This window comes from Pygoscelis adeliae, unplaced genomic scaffold (assembly GCF_000699105.1).
Source record: "Pygoscelis adeliae isolate BGI_AS28 unplaced genomic scaffold, ASM69910v1 Scaffold383, whole genome shotgun sequence".
NCBI lineage: Eukaryota > Metazoa > Chordata > Aves > Sphenisciformes > Spheniscidae > Pygoscelis > Pygoscelis adeliae.
This window is the reverse complement of record NW_008824592.1, coordinates 530,067-551,681: the sequence shown is the minus strand read 5'-3', so window position 1 is coordinate 551,681 and position 21,615 is coordinate 530,067. Positions and strand designations below refer to the sequence as shown.

The following is a 21,615-nucleotide window of genomic DNA, read 5'->3' as shown; positions in this document are numbered from 1 at the left end:
TCTTTCCCTTCAACATGAAAATTAAACATGAAAACTTATATTAGTTGTCAAAAAAATCACCTAGTTGTTTTTTATTCATCTTAGAATATCCAGATAAAAAGTCTAAGTAGACATTAACTTGAAAAGCTTGAAAGAAAAGTTGTAAGTTATCAGGTAGCATCTTCACTCAAGATAAGATAAAGATTGAAAAAAAGCTTTCTAAGGATTTTAGCATAAGGACTTTGTCTAATTCAATGGGTTTTAGTGTTCATACTTGAGAGACTACAGCTTAGAGGAAATAGTATGAAGGTGCTTTTACGGATAGACTGATTGATAGGGCTTCCCATCTGCTTTAAAATAAGACTGTGCTTAAGTGGTTTGTTGAATTGAGAATTAGTGATATTCCTTGAGATATATTTCATTTTTCATGGGAGTGATCACTCCTGCCCACATCTGTAGCACTGTCAAAGCAGCTGTTTATGTTACTGCTATCCAGTGTGACAATTAGACAAAGCAGCATTAAATTAGACCTTGGTTTGGTTCCTTTTGAAGGGAGGGGGTTTAACATTGACTTTGTAGACAGCAGGCTCATGCTATGTATCTAAGCCATTTTCAGAATAAGTAATGTTGCTCAGCATCAAAGCAATAGTGTTTCTAGGATTGTCTTTCATCTATGGCTCAGTGCCAATGTCCTTACAAACGTAAAATTTACATTTAGTGTACTGGAAATTTGGCTGTAAAGTGGCAAGGCTGGCCACACAGTTACCTTTCTGAATGAGGCAAACAGGCCAAAAGCATAAGCTTTGTAACTAAAAGCTGAGCAGGAAAAATCTGTAGAAAATATGACTGGTTCAAAAGCAATTGCTTCCAAGAACAAAAGAGACAAATGAACAATTTCATTCCTATTTTGTGATTTCTCCTCTCCCTCTGGAGTGTGAACCATAATTAGAGCACTTATGCAAAATTACATTTGTCAGCCTGGCTACTAAATTCCCCTTAAAGTTTTATCCACAAAGAGCAGTCTGTTATCACTCCCACTACAGCCTACAGTTCTCATTTTCACTTTCAGGGACAGACAAGCAATTACTTTATCTGTATTGAAAATCTCATATAAATGTAACTACAGTGAAGCTAGATACAGTCAGATCTACACACAAGCAGTTTCCAAACTTCATGACCAACCAGCAAAGACCTGCCTCGGTTCCAGCAGGAGCTATATGAAAAGCTGTTACCAGACAGTGAAGGTTTGTCCTAAAGCTGACATTTGTCCCACAAACAGGGTCAATGTTGTAAGGAATGCTCCATAAGCTGTGAAATACCATTGTCTGTACCTGTTTGCCAGGAACATATCTCTCCTAATGAGTGAGAGAAAAATTTCCATTCTAAGATCAGAAGGGACCCCCAGGGACCAGAGACCAGCCACCTCTAGAGAGGGTGAATCACAAGCCCCAGTGGCTTGTGGTGCCATAAGATCTGATGGAGCCCTGCCATCTTCTTCCTTCAGGATCTCTCTTCCCCAACCCTTCTCCACGTGCTTTGAAGGTGTTGCATCCTCTCATAATTGAAGAGGGGAAGATGCCACTGACAGACATAGCTCTTGCCAAATCCCACTCAGCCCTGACAGACAGATCTCGACAGCATTAAACAAATTCAGAGGGAGAGAAGCTCCATCTTTCTCAACTGCATGTTGTCCCTGAAGAGCAGTAGTTAAGCTACTGGCACCTCACAGATACTTTTCTCTCTTTGGAGATGAATGGTGCTTCAAGGATATGATGCCACTGCTCCACATGCCTCTGCACATCTGCAAGCAAGCCTGAGCAGACACCCACCAGAATCAGTGTACATGTCTGAAAGGCATGGATGCACTGGGGACCTCTGAACATGAAAAGAGGAAGAGAAAAGATTATTATTATGAATTATGAATAAATATTGATGTAGTTGTGTACCATTAGGATATGTGACTGTTGAGGCTCTTAGTAATAAAGATAGGAAGTCATACACTTAAACAAGTACAAAGGTTCCTCAGGAGGTGATGAAGGCTGCATAAATGCCTTGGCAGATTAGTTATCAACTGATTTTAAAATGTCATATATTGGTGACTGTAGTTCCTATCATAAATCCAGGTGCCTTACATTTGGGTTTGTATGGAAGCAGCGATTCTCTGCTTTAGCCTTCGTGTCGGCAACCCACCTCTGCCTGCACAGATCCAAAGTCTCTCTCAGGTACTTCTCTCACCCGAAAAAAGAGCACTAAACATGAGATAGAGGACACCGGGCATCATGGAGCCCTTTCAGTCTGTTGTGCCTATGCCACCGTGCTGCTAGTAATGCAGGATTCATCTTTCGTCCAGTGGTAGCATAACATGTATAAACCCTCCAGGGAAAAGTCCTCTGGACACGCCGACTAACTGATGGTATCTCAGCACCCGGCAAATGGGCTGGGTTTGGTCTTCCCAGCGCTTCAGCTTCTGCTTGGCTGCACTGTCCCCAGGTTTCCCCAGAGAGGATGCCCTCCACCTCCACCTTTCTTCCCCACACCACAGGTCCCCTTTGGACTGGGAGACAGGGTGCTCTCCCAGGATAGCAGGGCAGTCCCTGGAGTCATGGCACTAAGCTAGACCCCAGGTCTTGCTTTTCAGCTAAGCTTCTGCTGTGCAAAGGGAGCAGGACTCTAGAGCCTGCATCCCAAATGTACGGATGTGCCTACAACAGGTGATGAAGCTTCAGACAGGCAGGACTCCCGGCACCTCTTTGTGCATTGTTTTCTATTGACTGGCTCTAGACAGCATCGTAGTCAGTGTGCAAGCTGTTAGCGCTCCTCTTCAGCTCTACCTCACACTGCCTGTTTCTGGAGCCTTAGCCCGTGGCTTGTGCGGGATCACTCTGACATGTCAAAACTGTATGTGACACAGTGACTGGCAGCGTCTAGCATAGGCTGTCTGGATCTTGCCTCTTTAGTGTATGGGAATACATTTTCCCATCTGCTTGAAAAATCATCCTGGGCCCACACTAAACATATTCTAAATATGGATTCAAATAAATCTGTGTAAATCGTTTATAATTCCAGGCAGAGTTTTATCATCATTTTGCAAAAATAGTTATGGTTGGTTGATAGAATTTTCTTGTTAAAATCCAAGCCATTCTGAAAATCATTTCTACACTGGAAACACATTTTTCACATTTGAAAATAACCACAATTATTTGTGCTGCCAAGGCCTTTGAAATATGGAAATGAGAGGTTTATTTAGTGTGTGGATCAAGCTTATAAACAGCTTAAGTCCTCATTCCTTCTAACATCTTAACAGCTGTGCAGTTTCTTACAAAATATGTTTTATCGTTTCAAGAAATGCTGTTAACCTCGCAGTTTTAAAACTGAATGAACAAGGCCTCTTGGACAAATTGAAAAACAAATGGTGGTACGACAAAGGAGAATGTGGCAGCGGGGGAGGTGACTCCAAGGTTAGCCTCAATGTCACCAAAAGCGGGTAAACAGTATGTGAAGTAATTGGTGCATCTGCTGGGGTTTTACCTGCGACAAAACAGCTTCACCAGTAGCACAGCACTGCTGGTACCTGCAGTTGAAATCTAGGTGTATGCAATTACTGTCAAAGCAAAAATATTTGCATTTGCCTAGCGCCCCAAGGGGAACTCGTAAACAGTCTCTGCTGTGAGATCTATCACCAGTTTTCAGAAACCTGCATCTTCTGAAATCGTGATGAGCCTTTTCCAAGCTTGCTCTTGTGGACAAGCAATTTGAAACCTTCAGGAGCAAAAACCAGCTCTGACTTTTTTTCTCCTATATGGCACTACCCAAAATATTTTTCAGTGACAGTAGAGGAAAAGGGTGAAAATCAGTGTGACTGCCTTCTAGCAGTAATCTAATGCATGGTCCAGGCACAGGGATGCACTATTGACAGAGACAATACTGGTACAAGTTACAATTTTCACATGAGTATCCAAACTAGGAGGACAAATCTCAGCTAAAATATCTTCACGCTGACATTTCCTGATATCTTACCAGCAAACTGAAATCCATGGTGGTTCCCTAGGCAGAATTTATCAGAATTTGAGAGACAGGAATTTTAGGCTGAATTTTAGGCTGAGGTGATGACAGCTTCTTATTTTTCCTGCATTTCCATATCTTCCATATGGCCGGTGCCACTACTTCCTTGCCTCCTCACAGCTTCCTTTTGGGAAGCTGCCTTGTGCTGAAAAGAAGCAAAGATGTGGAAGTGGAAGATGGTGAAGTGGGGGAGGATGAAGATATTAAAAATACCCTTTCCATGGCAGGCAGCATGTAATAATATTTATGTGCTTGTGTGTGAACAATATATAAGAGAATGCTGCACAGGTAACTGTGCAGGCACAGAGCTAGTCAGATATAGATTATTAAATTTGGCTGATTTGTCATACACAGTTTATGTAGCTTTCTTTACAGTTGCCTACATATATATTTTCTTACTATTTTCTCTCCTTCTTTAGTCCTCCTGCTCTTTCATGCTGTGTCCTGGCCTCAGGGACCATCCCTTGGGCTGTTCTGCACTCACCCAGAACTGGTCTCCTAATCCTCTTCACTTTGCCTTCAATCCTGCTGCTCTACCTATTTCCCCCACCCCCCGCCGCTCTGCTCGCCAGCGGTCACAGTTTCAAAAATGGTCTCTATTTTCTCTTCCAAAGTGCTTAGGCGTATTAGACCTGATAGCACTTACCTGCAAGTGGAGCAGACACCAACTTCTTGTGAGAAAGTTGACAAGTGAACCATAAATCTCCCACGTTGCTACTATTATATGCTCCACCCAAGCCTGAACTTTTGCATTATTGGGGGAGGGGTGTTTATTTAATTTTTTTAAATGTCACAGGCAGGGAGTCACATCATTAAAATACCTCCATTTTCTTAGAATACACTCCTCTCAAACCTGCTGTGGTTGAAAGGTGAGATAAAAGCTAGGTAGCAAACTAAGGATGCTTTTCACTTACTTTCCCTGATTACCAGCCACTGGTGCTTTGAGTCACGAAGCAGGAAAGGGGGAGCAGCTCATGGCAGAGGGACAGGCAGGGCTTCACCAGGGAAATGTCTGGAGTGCTGAAGGAGCAAGTTTGGTGTGATGGCAAGTGACAGAAAAAGGAGTGGGGGAAAAAAGTAGAAAAGAAAGGCAAGGAGTGCGGTCCATGGAGAAACAGGGAAGATCTGTGAATGCAGGAGGGAGGAAGGAACACATTGCCGATGGAAATGAACAATAGGTGACACAAGCAGTTCAGGATGCAATAGAAAATATGGTGGGCAAGGCAGCGTTAGCAAAGGATGGAGGACATGCTGGAGCTCAACCTGTGGTCCTAGGACTATATACAGCCTGCCAGGAGCATTCATCTGACCTCAGGCCTGTTTCTTGCCACACTTTTTCCCAGGCACAGCTGAGTGAGTAGGCAGTACCAGTGCTCCTGGGAAGCCCCAGGTCTATCGTGCACCTGCACTGCCCACGTTCAGTAGGACCAGGCTCATCATGGAGATGAGCGGGCATTACCATGCCTCTCAAATTCTGCATTGCAGCAGCATCTGGTCTTGTTTTTTAAACTACAGCTACTCTGACTCTCCAAAGTGTTAGTTAGCCATTTGTCATCTACAAAATCCATTTCCTTGTTCAGGAACAGTCTTGTAGGATCTGATCAATTGAAGTCAATAAGATCCTTTCTACAGAATTAATGGAGCTCTAAATATTTTAATTTTATCATTAGTGGAATAACCAGGACACCACGCACTGTTGTTGTTGTAAACCTGACAGCTACCAACAAGTCCTGAACTAAGCTCTTAAGCATCTCTAGCTAATACTTCTTTTCACTGTACAAATTTAAGAAGAACAAACCCTGAGCTTTGTTAGCAGCTCCAGTCCAAATTACAGGGCTTCCTACTGTCGTGAACGAGAATAAGAACATCTTCTTTTCCTGAAAGAATACAGCACCTGAGACTTGACTGATAACTGTGCTGTTACTATTTGAGATTCACTAGTCAGAATATGAGAGTCTAGACCCAGAATAACCCTTCATGATAGTCCAGAGGCCTATAGAAATCGGGGAGTTTCATTGAGAGCTCAGCAGTTCTCCAAAGGTTTGTATTGCTCTGTGAAACAAGATTCCTCCTACTTCCATTCTGTGCTCATAAAGGTCATCTCTAGCCTCCCCATTTATTGTTCCTTTTAAGGAACAGTCTTCCAAAATTCAGAAAGACAGTTCAGAGAGCTGCCCTGTGTGAACCACCTGTGGTTTAGTGACCTCAGTAACTAAGTCATGTTTGAAGATAAAACTGAGGTCTCCAAGTTGTTTGAGTGCTTTTGAAAGTATTACCTCAGATCTTAACTGTATGCCATCATAATTTCATGTGATGCATGGGGAAGTATTTAAACACAGTTTCTGCCGCTCTGCTCCATTGTTTTTATAAAAGTGTGAGTGGAAGGAAGCTGTGATGGTGGAGCTCTCCTCCAGTCTCTGCTGGCAGCACTTAGGAGAACACAGTGGCCCTTGTTTTTCATTCAGTGGATGAGACTGACCTTGCACTTAATTAATGGCTCAGCCATGAGTGGGTAATGAAAATGCTCCTAAAGCATACTTGTGATTGCATTTTTAAAATCCCTGTCTACCAAAATTCTGTATTGGTTGCAGAATCGCTCAGTATTGTAATTTAAATGCTATAATTGCCCATTCGTTGTCCTGAACACAACTAACTCAGAACTTCATTAGTGCCGTTTTAAAGCACTGTGATTTCACTGATGTTGCTGGCACAAGATCCAGCCCGAGGCTCTTAAAAACCAGCCCTTTCAACAGCAAGTGATTGATGACAGGATAGGAGGAAATGAGTAAGAAGCTGAAAGAGGAGGTAGAAGTGCTGAGAACATGATGAAAAGGGGGAAAACTAGCGTCCCTGTGCCCAGGTCAGGCTGCGCCACCACTGACTTCAGCATGTGGGTGAAGAACAGGGTGTCCTGTGCTGTCACACAACAGTTTTGCACTGTGGCTACATGGGACAAATTTTTCTTCATATATAAAGGGTAATTTTAGTTATTATTTATCATATATTATCCTTACATGAATTTGAGGCAGATGGATCCTGTTTATATATAACAAGGGAGATTCTCGGCAGCTGTACATTGGAAAAACTACACTGATTTTCACAAACTCTTCCAGTTTACTCTAGTTGAAGATTTAGCCCAACATTAGTAATTCAGGAATCACTAAAGAACTTGAAAAAAACCCAAATCTGTAGTCATTTTCCATTGTAATATTAAGTATACAAGACTGAACTTGATGGGAAATTTAATTCTAAATGCTGGATTTAGAATGTTATTTGACTTAAGTACATTGTTCTTGCTCATGTACAGCAGACCATACTGATTTTTAGTTTCTGCCCCCTTTAATATCAGTGGGACTATTCACCAAATGATTGTGTAAGCAGTGTAGTAACAAGTTGTAGTCTCTTGAGTTTGTGACTGACACGGTCAAAATGATGCTTACTTGGAAAGGATATTTTCAAAGAAAGGAAAGATGCCTAGGTAAGCGACTTGCCCTGAAAGCCAAGGTGATCTGGGCATTCATCTCCCATGGGAGCTGTTGAAAATCTCCTACTAAAATGAAAAAACCCAAACCAAACAAAGCCTAAAATACATGAAAACTCACTACACCTGCAATCACTTACTGTAATTGCAAACAGGTATATATGTTGCTATTCTGAAAAGCGTAAGAAAAAATCTTCCTTTTCCACTCTGCAGCCCCTCAGCCTGGGCTTCTCGTATTGGACCATGTACATTTCCCATCGCAGCTGGCTGATTTAAAGTGGGACAAAAATCCTGTTCTGAAAGTGTAAAATATTTTTAAATTTAATTTTAAATTTAGCTCGGAGTGCTTCTCCCTCATCACAGCTAGAACTGTCTGAGGTGAGATGTAAAGGACATGTCATGTCTCATTCACACGGCCTCGCTAGGGCAGGCAAGAAAATGAGGGGCAGAGGACAGGTTTCCCCAAACTTGTGCAGCGCCTTGATTCAGAAAGTGTTTCATCAGAAATAGTGGAATGGAGAAACAAGTGCCTGGCCTCGGACACACCGCTGGCTGTATTTCAGTGAAAAGTGGGAATTGCCTCATCTATGCTGGCCATTGCCATTGCGTTCAGTTACATATTGAGGATAGCGTGGCAATTTTAAGTGTGAAATTGATTGCTTTTCCCAAAGGAAAACCCGAGAGCTTTCTCACAGAGACAATGCAGAAAGGATGACATTAAAGGAACTACAGCTGCAAAGAAGGAAAAATCCCTGCCTGTATCAGGCTTTATATACCTAAACTGTTAATGCTGAAAAAACAAGCAAACGACTGGGAGACATCTGCTTTCTGACTTGTCCCGGCTTGTTGCTGGTCTTGATATCATGGTGGTTGATAACTTGATGGTTCATATCAAGTCCTAATTATCACTTTAATCAGTTTAATCTGCAACAACTCCACAGGCTTCTGATTTTCCATGTGAGAACAGTACCTGGATGTCCCTTATCTTTGTCATAACCAGCCCTGTTGCACTGCTGGGATTTAGGAGCACCAAAATGTGGCTCAGTGCCAATGCATGACATGTTACAGATGACAGCTATCCAAATAAGAATTATTTCGCACTTGTACTAGAAGCAAACAGAGGATCATATTGACAGGCAACTTGCCAGCATCCCAAACTGCTACCCACTCATTTCACAGCTGTGGGACTCTCATATTCCACTATCAACCTGCACAGCCTGCTGCCAGGAAGCCTGAAGACAAAATGTAAGTTTGAATGCTGGAAAAGATCAAGAAATAGTAGACATTTTCTGTTCCAGAAGCAGAGTATTCCATATGAATTAAATGTGTGGGATTTGGAAAGTGGATGAAGCATTTCCTTTACTTCAAGGGGTCACTTGAGAGTACCTGGGAATCCTCTCACCCAACTGTAGCTGTCAAAAATTGTCATTTCTCCGAGGCACCAAGGCTTTCTCAGTAGTAAATGAAAAGAGATGGGCATCTCGACAGCATGCTTCATCCTTTGTTAAAACTGGTATCTAAGCCCACCTTTTGGAGGTATCTATCTTTTTCCCTTAACTGCAGGGAGGCCTAGAAAGGCAGCCAAAGCTTGGGGCATAACTTGTGGGTGAAAAAACTGAGGTGAGGCGCATCCCCTCCTTTATGTATATATGCAAAGAGTAATCAGAATGTATGAAAAGACAGGATCCCTAAAGCTAAGAGTAGCATATGAGGTTCAGGAGCTGTTATTTGTGTATTAAATATATATATATACAAACATGCTGTTGTGGTTTAACCCGGCAGGCAGCTAAACACCACACAGCTTGTTCACTCACTCCACACCTCCCCCCACAGTGGGATGGGGGAGAGAATCGGGAAGGAAAAAGAGTAAAATTCATGGGTTGAGGTAAAGACAGTTTAATAGGACAGAAAAGGAAGGGAAAATAATAATAATAGTAATAATGATAAAAGAATACACAAAGCAAGTGATGCACAGTGCAATTGCTCCCCACCCGCCGACCGATGCCCAGCCAGTCCCCGAGCAGCGGCCCCCCCGGCCAGCTTCCCCCAGTTTATGTACTGAGCATGACGTCACATGGTATGGAATGTCCCTTTGGCCAGTTTGGGTCAGCTGTCCTGGCTGTGCCCCCTCCCAGCTTCTCACTGGCACATGCACAAATATATTAATACATAAGCATTTGGGGATTTCCAGTTAAACCAGTTATAGAGTGCAACAAGCCCCTTTTCTCTTTCATAGTAACTATTTTAGTAGGTTCAATTACACTATACTAATTAATGCTTGCACTGGTTATTTATTTATTAAGACTTGAATTCATGAGTTAACACTTTAGCAATGCATGGATTATGGTGTATGAGAGATTAATTTTCCCATAGGAATCTGCTGGCACACACAGGATCAGGACCTATGTCATATAACATCACTAGAAGGCTATCTATCACATGCCATTTCTCTTTATCTCCTTTTCTGATATATATTGTATTTTCATGCACACCTGCACATAAATATATACCCATATGCCTACCACATTAAGAGCTGAACAGTCAATGATTCAAAGTGGAAAGTACATAAAATAAGTCTGTTAATCATTTCATAGGTTTTTAGAGAATTAACTGGTACAACTGCATGAAGTGGGGCATTACCATAATACTCTGAGATTATTCACTGAGTTTAAGTAACTTCAGTGTAAACCCATAGCAGTTCATGACTTTGAGGCATCAGATTAGGTTTCATCTCAATGTGAAACTCTGTTACACCACCCACAGCAAATACCACTAGTAAGAGAAGACATTCCAAGTAGTAATTTATCATCAGCCTGGGACCCTTGAAAGACTTATGTGAATAAGTGAGATTTAAGGAAGAACTTTGAATTTGAAAAGAATGTTGAAACAGGCAATGAATATGAAAGATTGACTGTCATGTTCTTAGCTGAGGATAAGGGCATCGCAGCTCTTCCCCTAAGTTCTCTGCATGCAGACCTGCAGTCTGTGCCAAGTGGTTATGGGCAGCAAACCACATGAAGCATCTCCGTTCTCTTGCCAGGATAATTTTGAGGGCAGTAAATGAAATACCTATAGCCAAGCCGTATTATTAGTTTGTATGTATACAAACTAAAAATAGATTGAAAGCAAGGAACGCAAATGAATATGTTTCTTAAGTCGTATATCCAGTTGTATTATATATGTCTCTGAAGCGTATGTTGTTAATATGTCTAAGCCAATAGTTTTGGGTTCACAGTAATTGCATACTATTTATTTACAAATCTTCCCCAGCAGTATGTGCCTGTTACCTAAAGCGATGGAGCAGGTCCCGGTCATATGTCTGTCTCTAAACCTGGGCCAACAGTACATGACATAGCACCCACTGTGGCCTCTGCTCTGTCACTTTGCAATGCGATTCTATGTAGTTTTACTTGAATAACATAAAATAACATATATAATGTTATTTATGTTATTTTCCACGTGAAGAACTCCTGTAAACCTTGCCGTTTTGAAACTCAGTGAGGCAGGCGTCTTAGACAAGCTGAAAAACAAATGGTGGTACGATAAAGGTGAATGTGGACCCAAGGACTCTGGAAGTAAGGTCAGTCGCTGCAGTTCGGGACCTACTATTGTGTTCACAAAGCAGTAAAGGAAGTAATAAACAAAATGACTTAGTAATAAAATAAGCAGCTGTAGACACAGAACGAATCAGCTTCGCCCCATCTTGAGGGGGGTCACACTTTAATTTAAAGAAGCACTATTGCTTTTTAAAGTCTTCAGTGATATAAATCACCAAACATCATCCTACGTATTCAGGGCACCTGTTGAAGAGTTACAAGGCAGTTTTTTGGTTTTGGGGGAGGCAGGTTGGTTTAGTTGTTTCCTTCCTGCCTAGGGGGGGTGGACTTTCCGCATTGACTACTTAGGAAATGTCCCTTCACGCCTTCTCCTTTCGGAGCTGGCCTCCCTCAGCGATTTTCTGAAAAGGGGAAACGCTAGCGGGAAGGATTGCCTTTCATCGCTGCCCAGGGTGGCTGTGCCTGGCTCCCTTTGGGAGGGTCCCTGGCTCCTTGAGAAGCCAAGGAAGACTTAACTTGAGCTTTGAAGTGAAAGGCTTCGATAATTAATAGCTTTCTACAGCTTCCAGTGTTTACCCTAGTCCATTCCCAAACAGTAATCCTGACAGCTCCAGGGAGTGGTGCCTTCTCTATTTCGCTCTATTTGGGGACAAACACAGAAGCGTGTATTTTCTGACGGCTGGGAAGCACCACAGTCAGTGCCAGCCCCTGTATTCGGGGAGTCTGAAATTTCTTCACCGTGCCTGTCTCCGTGCCAGCCTGTGCTGTCCAAAGCTAAAAGGAAAGCGTGACAGGCAGTGACTGCTTGCTGCCTGCGTGCCCTGACAGTTACCCTGCTGGATAGTGGGTAAAATTAACCTGGGAAACAAACTTCCAACACATTTTGCTTTTTCTAGCAAGTGCTTTGGAGAAAGGAGTGAAAAGCGGTTAAGAGGGTGGCAGAGTACCTGTAAATGACAGCTGAGAAAGCCTCAAACCACCACGTGTGTTAGGTCAGGTCTTTCTCAGTCCTGCCTTCTCCTTGTTTGCAAGCATCATGTTAGCAATTGCCACCAGAGGAACATGGTCAGCTCTGTGAAGAGAGAAACCAGAACCCAGCTATAAGCCCCAAACACCTCTATACACATGGGAGTTGTTACTGTGCTAATCTACTGATTACACAATAAATAGTGCCTCTTTAAATTAAACATCCAAATGTTTTGCATTCTTCGTAAGTTAAAATTTCATAGAGATTACGATTGGAAGTTAAGTACTCTCCGTACTTTAGGTAAAGATTATACAGTCTGCGTAACAATAAAGCTTTATAAGTATCTTAAGGCACACGATGTATATGGAAGTCAATCCTGAGAGTTCCTTGAGAACTGTGCTAAAAATGCACATAGATTTCAAATCAAAAAATATTATTCATAACTAAGCAGTGAAGTATAGAGAAATGTAGAATAGTTATTTACTACAGTACGTCCAAGAAGGTGATCATTTATAAAATTATGCATATTTAATAATTTGCTAAAGAAACTTCTCATTGTTGTCTAAATTATGAATAATGTGTAAGATTTCAGAAATTTCTATTTAAAATTGTACTATTACTGAGCCTTAGTAGTCCATGGGCATGTTCCAGAACTGTATCTTTAATAAAATGAAAACAAAATACAATAATCGGTAAGAGGCAAATATATCATGATGTGTATGGTACAGTATGCACTTTCAAAGGAAGTGTTTGTTCAAAGAAATAACTTAAGCCTCACATGTTATTTTCACCTGTTATTTAAGTATCAGAAACTCAGTCTGGATCTTTTAAATTAACAGCAATGCCTACCACAAGTACAATTACTGTTTTCGTAAAGATCAAGCAGAGTCTTGTCTGATGTAAATGGATTTCTAAGCTTTTAAAGAGCTTTATGTAAATGCAGTTTTGTATCAGTGCTAAAATGTCCCCTAAAGAGAGCTAGACATGTCATTGTTTAATTCTCCACTTAGTGGAAGTAATGCTTTGCAGTAAGCAAGCAATGACATCCTGATATGTTGACAATATACTTACAATATTTTTTATGCCAACCAGGAAAATTAGGGGCTTAAAATATATTTTACAGATCCAGATAGGTCAAATTTTGTGAGAAGTATGTAAACAACTGTAATTTAATTTCAGCTAAACATCGTTATTTATTTCTATTTCCAATATTTTAATGTGTAGCTTGTGCTCCTGGGGGGTCTGGTTTCCGGGGTTAACTGTGTCGCTTCTGTTTCCCCAGGACAAGACGAGTGCCTTGAGTCTCAGCAACGTTGCTGGAGTCTTCTACATTCTGGTTGGAGGCTTGGGCTTGGCAATGCTGGTGGCTTTGATAGAGTTCTGTTACAAGTCCAGGGCAGAGGCGAAACGAATGAAGGTGGCAAAGAGTGCACAGACTTTTAACCCAACTTCCTCGCAGAATACCCAGAATTTAGCAACTTATAGAGAAGGTTACAACGTATATGGAACCGAAAGTATTAAAATTTAGGGGTAGGACTTAGGGCCTACTACAGTGAGTGGGTGATGCATCTTGTAACGCAATGTTGTGACATGTCTGTCTAGTGGTGCTTGCTTCTGAACAGAGCTTTATATTTTGGAAAACTTCAGTGCAAAGTGGTTCAGTTTTTTTGGCTGCAGATGTACAGTATACTATTCTATGTTGCTAATAGACATCTGCATTGCAAGGAATTTTTAACATAAAAAATACATTTTTAACAACTCAATGTTGTCGAATCAGTTGGGAGATGACAACTATTTGAAATCATAAAATATATATTCAGAGGGCCAGTGTTTAATTACTTGATTGGCCAGTCTGTTTTCCTAAAGGTTTGCACTCTACTAATAACAAATTGCTGTAAGCCTTAATTATTTGATGTTGGCCCTAACTGGGACTTCGTTATAATCAAGATTTAGGATAGGCAATGTCACTGAACCATAGTTTACCTAACAGAAGGCAAGGCACCGTTACAAGAAGTCTAAGTGTTGTTTTACCTTCTCTCCCTCCTCCCCACCCTATTCCTTCACCCTCCCTTTGATACATGTTTTATGCTAATTGTGTGGCATTTTTTTCACAATATCCTGCTTCAGGTCAACCTTTGCCCACTATAGTAACTGCAAAAAGTCACTAACCAGTGAATAGATCTTGATTTTTGTCCTCAGCTTTCAGTAACGCACCCCCTTACCTAGCTCAGGACTAGTGTATTTTAGATGTTCACGCAGTGATTTCGGAGAGTGAACCGCTGATGTTGCCGAGCTGCGTCCTGCGTAGTTCCCCTGAGTAGGCATGCAGGGATGGTTTACTAATGTACTTTTTCTCATCCGTGCAGTGAGTATCTTGCCAACTAATCGTTAGTCAAATCAACTCTCCGACCTTTGGAAATGGCACGTAACAGCAAATTGAGCTTCTAAATATAACTTTTACGTAGCTCCCAAGCTATACTGGCTGCTTTATAAGTGAAGGTGCAGCTAGGACCCTGCCCTTTCATGCTACCTAGAGCTCCCTTGCCCTTGCAAATAGCAAGCCACATGTCTCTTCTGTTAACAAAAAGCTTGAGGTACATTTTCCTGAAATCACTGAGCCATCCCTATAGTGGAAGAAACAAAAATTTAGGGAAAGGAGATGAAGAATATAATTTTTACATTGCCACCTAGAAAAATTTTTGGAGGAAACAACTGGAGATACAATTACTATTTTTTATTTATTATTTATATAGCGCTGGAGTACACGGCGCTGTACAATAGGTGAAGTGTGCCAAACACATAACAGGTCCCTGTCCCGAGGAGCTTACAGTCTAAAGGCACAGCCGGTACAATACCGAACCATACAGTACAGAGCAAACACAGAGTGAGCAGAGAATGGTGTTTGAGCATGATAGCTGGAGCGCTGCAAGGAATAGGTGGGTTCTCGGGGGGGCGAGGGAGGGGGCTTGGCATACACTGGCTGGGAAACGATCCCAAACATACTGTTGTGTGCAGTTTTCTTTTGTTCCCTGTTGTACAAGGAGTCATGACCCTAGCTATATTTTAATTGTAACAGAGCTGCATAATTTCCCTATGTAAAAAAAAACCAGTCTTAGCTGTGCACTTTGTTCACTAGTGAAAATGCGAGGCATAGTAGGTGTCAGGGGGACTCCAAGAGTATAGGCCAGTGTTCATTACTGTGAACTGGGAATCAGGACTTCCAGATGCTAATATTAATCTTCCAAGTTCACCGCCTACTGTCGGTAATAAGGGTCTTAAAAAGAAATAATCCTGTGCAAGTAATTGTGCAAAATGCAAATGAAGAGATATTTTTCCTTTAAATTCTTTAGTGATGTGCCCACAACTGAGAGTGTCCCCAGGCTGGTATAAAAGTAAGAGTCCCAGAAAACTTATTCCTTATTAAGTTTACAGGGTGCAATGCATCCAAACCACAGTCTTAAAGAAAGCAAACAAAAAACCAAAGCTTTCATTCAAATACTGACCTGCCCCAAACTGGCTTAGCATGCTAAACATGGCATGACTTGACAATCCTCTGAGTTCCCACCCAGCTCTGTGATTCCAGTGCAACAAACACTATGATTATAATTGGAGAATTTATTTTAGCCTTACTGTTTTCTTGAAATAAAAATTAGGGCTAACGGAGTTTTATTTTTTACGGAAAGATCATAAGTACCTTTCTCTAAAGTTTGGATTTTTGTGGAACCTGTTGCAACACAGAGATGTATTCTTATAGGAAAAAATACATAAAAAATGTCCACGTTGCATTTTATTTTATTGAAAATTCATGTTTGGGTCAGTCAAAACTTCTGATAATCTCTTAAAAACATTTTAGGGTGCAGACATTTAAAAATTCACAAAAAAATAGAAATAACTAGGATTTCGAGCAAATATTTATAGACTTCTGAAATTCTTCATTCTACTTATTTGCCGTAATATTTACCTGAGAAATTTCAGCATGTGAACTTCTTATAAAAACGCTTATGCTTATATGTGGAAGACTGCCAAGGTCCAGCCATCCTCTCCTGGCAATACTTGGCCATCCCTAGCCACGCAGGCAGCGAGGGGTTACCTGTGTGCCATGCTCTGTACAGGGTGACTATGCCATCTGTTCGTACACATGCTAGTCATAAACCCCTGTTAGCTGGCAGCAGAACAGAGCCCACAACACTGGTTACACATATTTCTGCAGACATATGTCTGTCTTATGCATTTCAAAACCTTTGATATGTTTATTTATCCAAGGAGTAAAGGGATCGTATTGGGACTAAAACTTGCTAATATAAAAAGATGCTTGGCGGTTCTAACCTGCATGAGTAACCAACATGCTGACTTTTTAAGCTAACATCAAACGGTTTTAATAGTATATGTTTTAAACTAATGTAAAATACCTTAAATAACCCACTTGACAATTAATATTCATTACCATGTTTTTTCTTTTAGTTTAATCCAGTCAAAAGTGAGTTGCCTCAGGGAAATTCACCTGCCTGTGAGACAGCAGAAAATGAAAATGTAGGATTAGTCTGTATGTGTGGACTAGTCTGTATTGTAAAGGACTAGTCTGTATGATAAAGGACTAGTCTGTACACGTGGGATAAAGACATTCAGAAGGGATGACAGGCTATTGCATCTGCTGAAGGCAGGGAAGGAAGTTTGCTTTAATGAGGGAAAACAATCCCTTCCTCTTCCCTGTCCAAACTGGACAGCAGTTTTCCATTTTTGTGTATCAGTACTAAGCCCTTAGTACACTAGTTGAGCTGATGCCGTGAGAACAGTGCGGAGCCTAACAGCCTTCTCTCCAGCTGCTCTAGGGAAAAGCCCTACTGAGTTCCTCACCCCAAAGCCACGGGCTTTCGAAGGGATTGTCCCAGTATCCAGCCAGCCACCACCACCGCCTCTCTGTGGCCTTCTCACTGGGCCATGAAGCTCACGAACCAGCTTCCAGTTCAGCTGCCTTCAGCTGCCTTCTCTTGCTCTCCCATCCCATGCTGTTGTTTATAATTAACAAAATTAATTACAAAACTACAAAAAGCAATGAAAAAATTATGAAATTAATTACAAAAAAGGTGAAGTGCTACAGGATGGCTCAGTAAATGTGTAATGCACTCATTTTGACTTGTATACTTCCAATTTCATAGTCAAGATAGAAAAATTCATTAAAAGTTCATCTTGTGCCAAAGATACCTCCATGTGACCCAGGTGCTCGAGGAGTCTGAACAACAAAAGAACCCACACAGGCTAGGATATTTGTATTATATAGATATCAGTTTCTTAAATTCCCCTTTCCCAGTAGGAACAGAGCAGTCAGTGTTTTCATGTGATCAATTCCACAACTAATTTAATCAAAACTAATGAAAAATTTTAAAATACATTATCACTATTAACTGCATACCCTCACCACACAGAGACTTTCACAATTTGGGTAATATTCAGAGTAAATACCAAGACTTTTCCCTCTCATCCCAGCCTCTCCTAAAACTTTCTGCAGCCAGGCCATAAATCTGAAATTGTAACAGCACAGTTAAGCAGAGTATTAGCCTGGCTTATTACCTATAGCGTAGTTTAAAATATAACACGGAAGCTTACCTGGTTACTTGGCTTTATGGCACCTTCCCAAGTACAAGTTTGACCTGCTCCTCCTGGCTTTGTTAACTGTCTGGGTTGTTTCCATGGTGCGTTGCTGAGTTACTGTTAATCTCTGCCGTGAGAAGAGAGGAGTTGTTTTATTGCAGCTTTTTCTGTTATTCTGTGGAAGGCTGCTGAAAAATTGTTTGTTATTCTCATTTGATTTTTTTTTTTAGGTGGATCCCTTTTTACTGTCTTTTTGTCCTGAGTGTGTTGTCAATGGCCAGAAAGCTATGTAGACTGAGCTACAAAACCACAGTTACACATAATTCGTATATCCCATATAAATCTGAGTTCTTTCTCAGATTTCCCAGTGGCAAACCCTGAATGGCCATGAACAGATAGCTGATCAAAGTGATGGAGAGATGGTGGTACATAATGATGACTTTCTGGGAAATTTAGCACATCTGGACTAAGCTGTCCCTTTTCCACCCACTTTTGCATTCTGATCTGGTTTGGACTCTCATCCCTCCCCAAAACTAAAGCACCTTTGCTTTTTCTTGCCATTGACCAAAACATGTTCTGTGTATTTCCGCAGGCAGTTACCAGTCCTCGACATCCAATTGCAGTGGGACTCTGGACATGCACTATGTGGAGCTACACCACATTGCATTGTGTCTGTGCTTTGCAAATGCATGGATTTTTATTTGCTGCTGGGGAGTAGTTGAGATTTTTGGTACTGTATGGGCCCAGGTCCCCACTCCCTCATTACCTCTCTCTCTTTTTATATCTAGCTGTTGAATTAGGTCAAGGTATGTTTGGTAACAGTCCCTGTCACAGAGTACTGTGGCAGCAGGGAAACTGTTCAAAGGGTGACTTTGGACATTGCAATTGATGATTATCAGAGCCAAGGTTTTTCAGCGTGAGGGGAATGCCGTAACACCCTCTGTAAGCTGAGGCCTTTTCCTGAATTTGGCTGCTTGTGAGGGCTGAGGTTTTCAGGGTAATTGATTTGGAAAGTTGCTTTTATATCCAAGCTCCGCCTGTGCCACAACAGCAGCTGTACTTCAGAGAACCCTTTTCTGAAGGAGCTACTGATAGCAATGCAATATTAGACTGGTGCATTTTCATAGAAATGCACCCAGAAGCAGTGGAAACATTTGGGAGTTCTAAGGAATCTCCCTCATCCCTATACACACACTCTCATATATAAAATTAACTTCAGCATATCAAACACCAGCTCAGGATTTCACTGCTACCTCGGAAGGAGAAACTGGGCTCAGAGGGACAAAGTTGTAAATGCAGAGATCAGTAATAAGGCAAATAAAATTATTTTTATGATGTTGGTCATCCCTTTGCTCCTATGTGAATGCACCCTTCTGTCTCTCTTTTTCCAATTGGTATTTCAGATTGCATCCCTGCACACCAATTACATGGGTTAGTTGCATAGACTATAGCTTCTGCTGACTACAAATCAGACTTCCCCACTAATTAATATCTTAACATGGTATCTTTGAAATCTGTTTCAACATAGCATAGTTTGGGTGCCTATTGTTCCAAGTGTCCTTGCTACATTGGTTGACCTTAGACACCTCCCCTAATTTTAGTCATCTGGAAGTCAGTTAGTCTAAACTAGTCATCTTGGCTTTTTCTATCATCACATGAGAGAGCTCTTTTAGATTAGGTTACTGATTTTTGGATGACTAAAGTTAGATGGCATAACTACAATTTTTTTTTTTTAACAAATCCAAATTTTTTGCTTGAGTCAATTAGTCCCTAAACAAGATATTTTGTTCTGATTTACCTGAAAGTAGAGATTTTGAGATAACAAAAATTTAAACCTTCTTGTGGAAAATTTAGACCTAACGTAGAGAACTATAGAAAATTGTATAGAAAATTGTAAAGTACATTTCCTTTGAAAGTTCCCACCTTCTCTAATTGTAGGAAAATATATATATGAAAAGAGATTTGAGGACAGTTCTCAAATTTACTGATACTAAATTTGTGCATTGTGAAAAGAAATAATAATTTTTTTAGATTTGATCCATGGAATTATCACAAAGATAGCTGATATAGCTATTGCAATTTATAAACAATTTTCAGTAGTTATATTTTATCTTGACATTCCTAGTTGAAAGTCTAAACCTATAAACACCTGTGCATGACTTTTTATTCAGAGATGGTAATGCTTTCAGGCTCATAAAAGGTCTTGATTCTCATATCACTGTATATAAATGTAGTTTGAAGCAGTTTAGAGGAAGATATTGCCTCTTCTGTTAATTTCTTGATCAAATTTGGATTTTATATTTAAATCAATAATGATTTATTGTAATGAAATTTACCCTCAGAATTGCTAGTATTTTTTCCCCTAGTAGACTTAAATGCTACATATTATATTTATGATGATTACTATTATTATATTTAATGTTAACATGAAAAAATGCAGATGTCTAAAATTTAATATTTTGGTGTTTGCTGTGTCCAGGTTTGTTGAAGGACAGAAACATTGTAACACTTTCCTCTTTTTCTCCTTTTTTTTCAAACCTAGCTTACCTTTTCTGAAGCCATAAGAAACAAAGCCAGATTATCCATCACAGGGAGTGTGGGAGAAAATGGACGTGTATTGACTCCCGACTGCCCGAAGGCCGTGCATACTGGAACTGCAATTAGACAAAGTTCAGGATTGGCTGTAATTGCATCGGACCTACCATAAAAACCAAAAAAATAATTGAGTGCCTTAATCAAACTGTGTTGGTGACTGATGGGAACACAGCACAGACTGTAACGACATGGGAGTGTCATTGATGAACTAATAATTTGGCTGAGAAAGGGAAGTACGTCCAAATGCGCCAGACATCATCAGCAACAATGTGTGCATGAGCTCAGCTCGGAAACCCAAACTCAGATTTTATATCAGGAAAATTCATAATTTAGTTTTGTTGGGGGGAGGGGGCTGGGAAGGGTGTATTAACAGCAACAAATTTCACTCGAGTGGACTTAAAACTAATAAGACTTGCCAATTTAGCGCATTAAACTGTGAAGAACATGCTCAGAAAGGACAACATTTTGGTCTTTGTCTTGACAAAGAGAGAAAAATAGCTATAGAAGTCAATGAACATGCTAACCTGTGTCTCCAGAACATCAATATGTACAATGGAACAATACTCAGCTGTTCAGCTGTAGAAATTAATCACTAAACTGTGATAAGAAAATAATAAATATGTAAATCCTGTGAACAAATAAAGAAATTATTTACATTTTCTTTGAAAAAAGAGGAATATTGAAACATGCTTGCTTTTTAACTGATGTAAATTCGGTAGAGGACAACACAATTCTTTTTTCTAACCATCTTAGGGAACAATTCATTGCAATAATTGATATAAAATGCCATCACTGTAATAAAATTCAGAGACTTTTTTTTTATAAAAGCTGTTGGTCATCCTCTTGTTTGCTGTTACCTTCATTCTGTTCCATCATTCCGTGTTCCACAGATTTGCATCTGTCTAATACAAGAAGCAAAATGATAAAATGTTTAGAGTATGTCATCAGTCTGCAGTGTAGAATCAAAAGAGACTACGGGTCACTCATGTTACAGATATTATTTATAATCTTGTTCTGTGTAAGAAACTGTGGTTTTTGTACCCACCAAAAAGAATAAAACAACAAACGTTCTTATAATATCGACAGAGCTTGAGTTGTTTTCTGATCATTAGGGATGTCACCTGGAAAATAGAATAAGGTGGTTTGTTTCTTACCACAGGATGCAGGACCTTGTCAGAAACAGTCTGAGTCCCTGCACATTTGTGAAGTGCTTTTAAGACCTTAGAGAGGAGGGACTCGAAGCTGTCAAAGTATTGTCATAATTATTCACTAGGTATTTTAGTACTAGTCACTAAAACCCTTTCTGAGAGGTTAGGGAACCATTTAGTGATAGGGTTTGTTCTCTGGGTATGTCAAGGGATGAGATACCAGGGATCAGGAAAGTT

At 40.5% G+C, this 21,615-nt stretch overlaps 1 protein-coding gene across 2 annotated transcripts in view; it reads left to right on the top strand.

The window, feature by feature from the left end:
* The window catches only part of GRIA4 (glutamate receptor, ionotropic, AMPA 4), a 253,920-nt gene extending 232,611 nt beyond the window's left edge, over nt 1–21,309 (top strand). Inside the window, exons 14-16 of one of the 2 annotated variants that reach the window (XM_009322270.1) lie at nt 10,988–11,102; nt 13,329–13,463; nt 20,178–21,309. In XM_009322270.1, coding sequence (XP_009320545.1) covers nt 10,988–11,102; nt 13,329–13,463; nt 20,178–20,342 — 415 coding nt within the window. In that variant the 3' untranslated portion in view covers nt 20,343–21,309. Of the gene's footprint in view, nt 1–3,322; nt 3,438–10,987; nt 11,103–13,328; nt 13,464–20,177 lie in introns of both variants that reach the window. The other variant, XM_009322271.1, reaches the window with a different exon arrangement.
* Nucleotides 21,310–21,615: the final 306 nt, after the last annotated feature.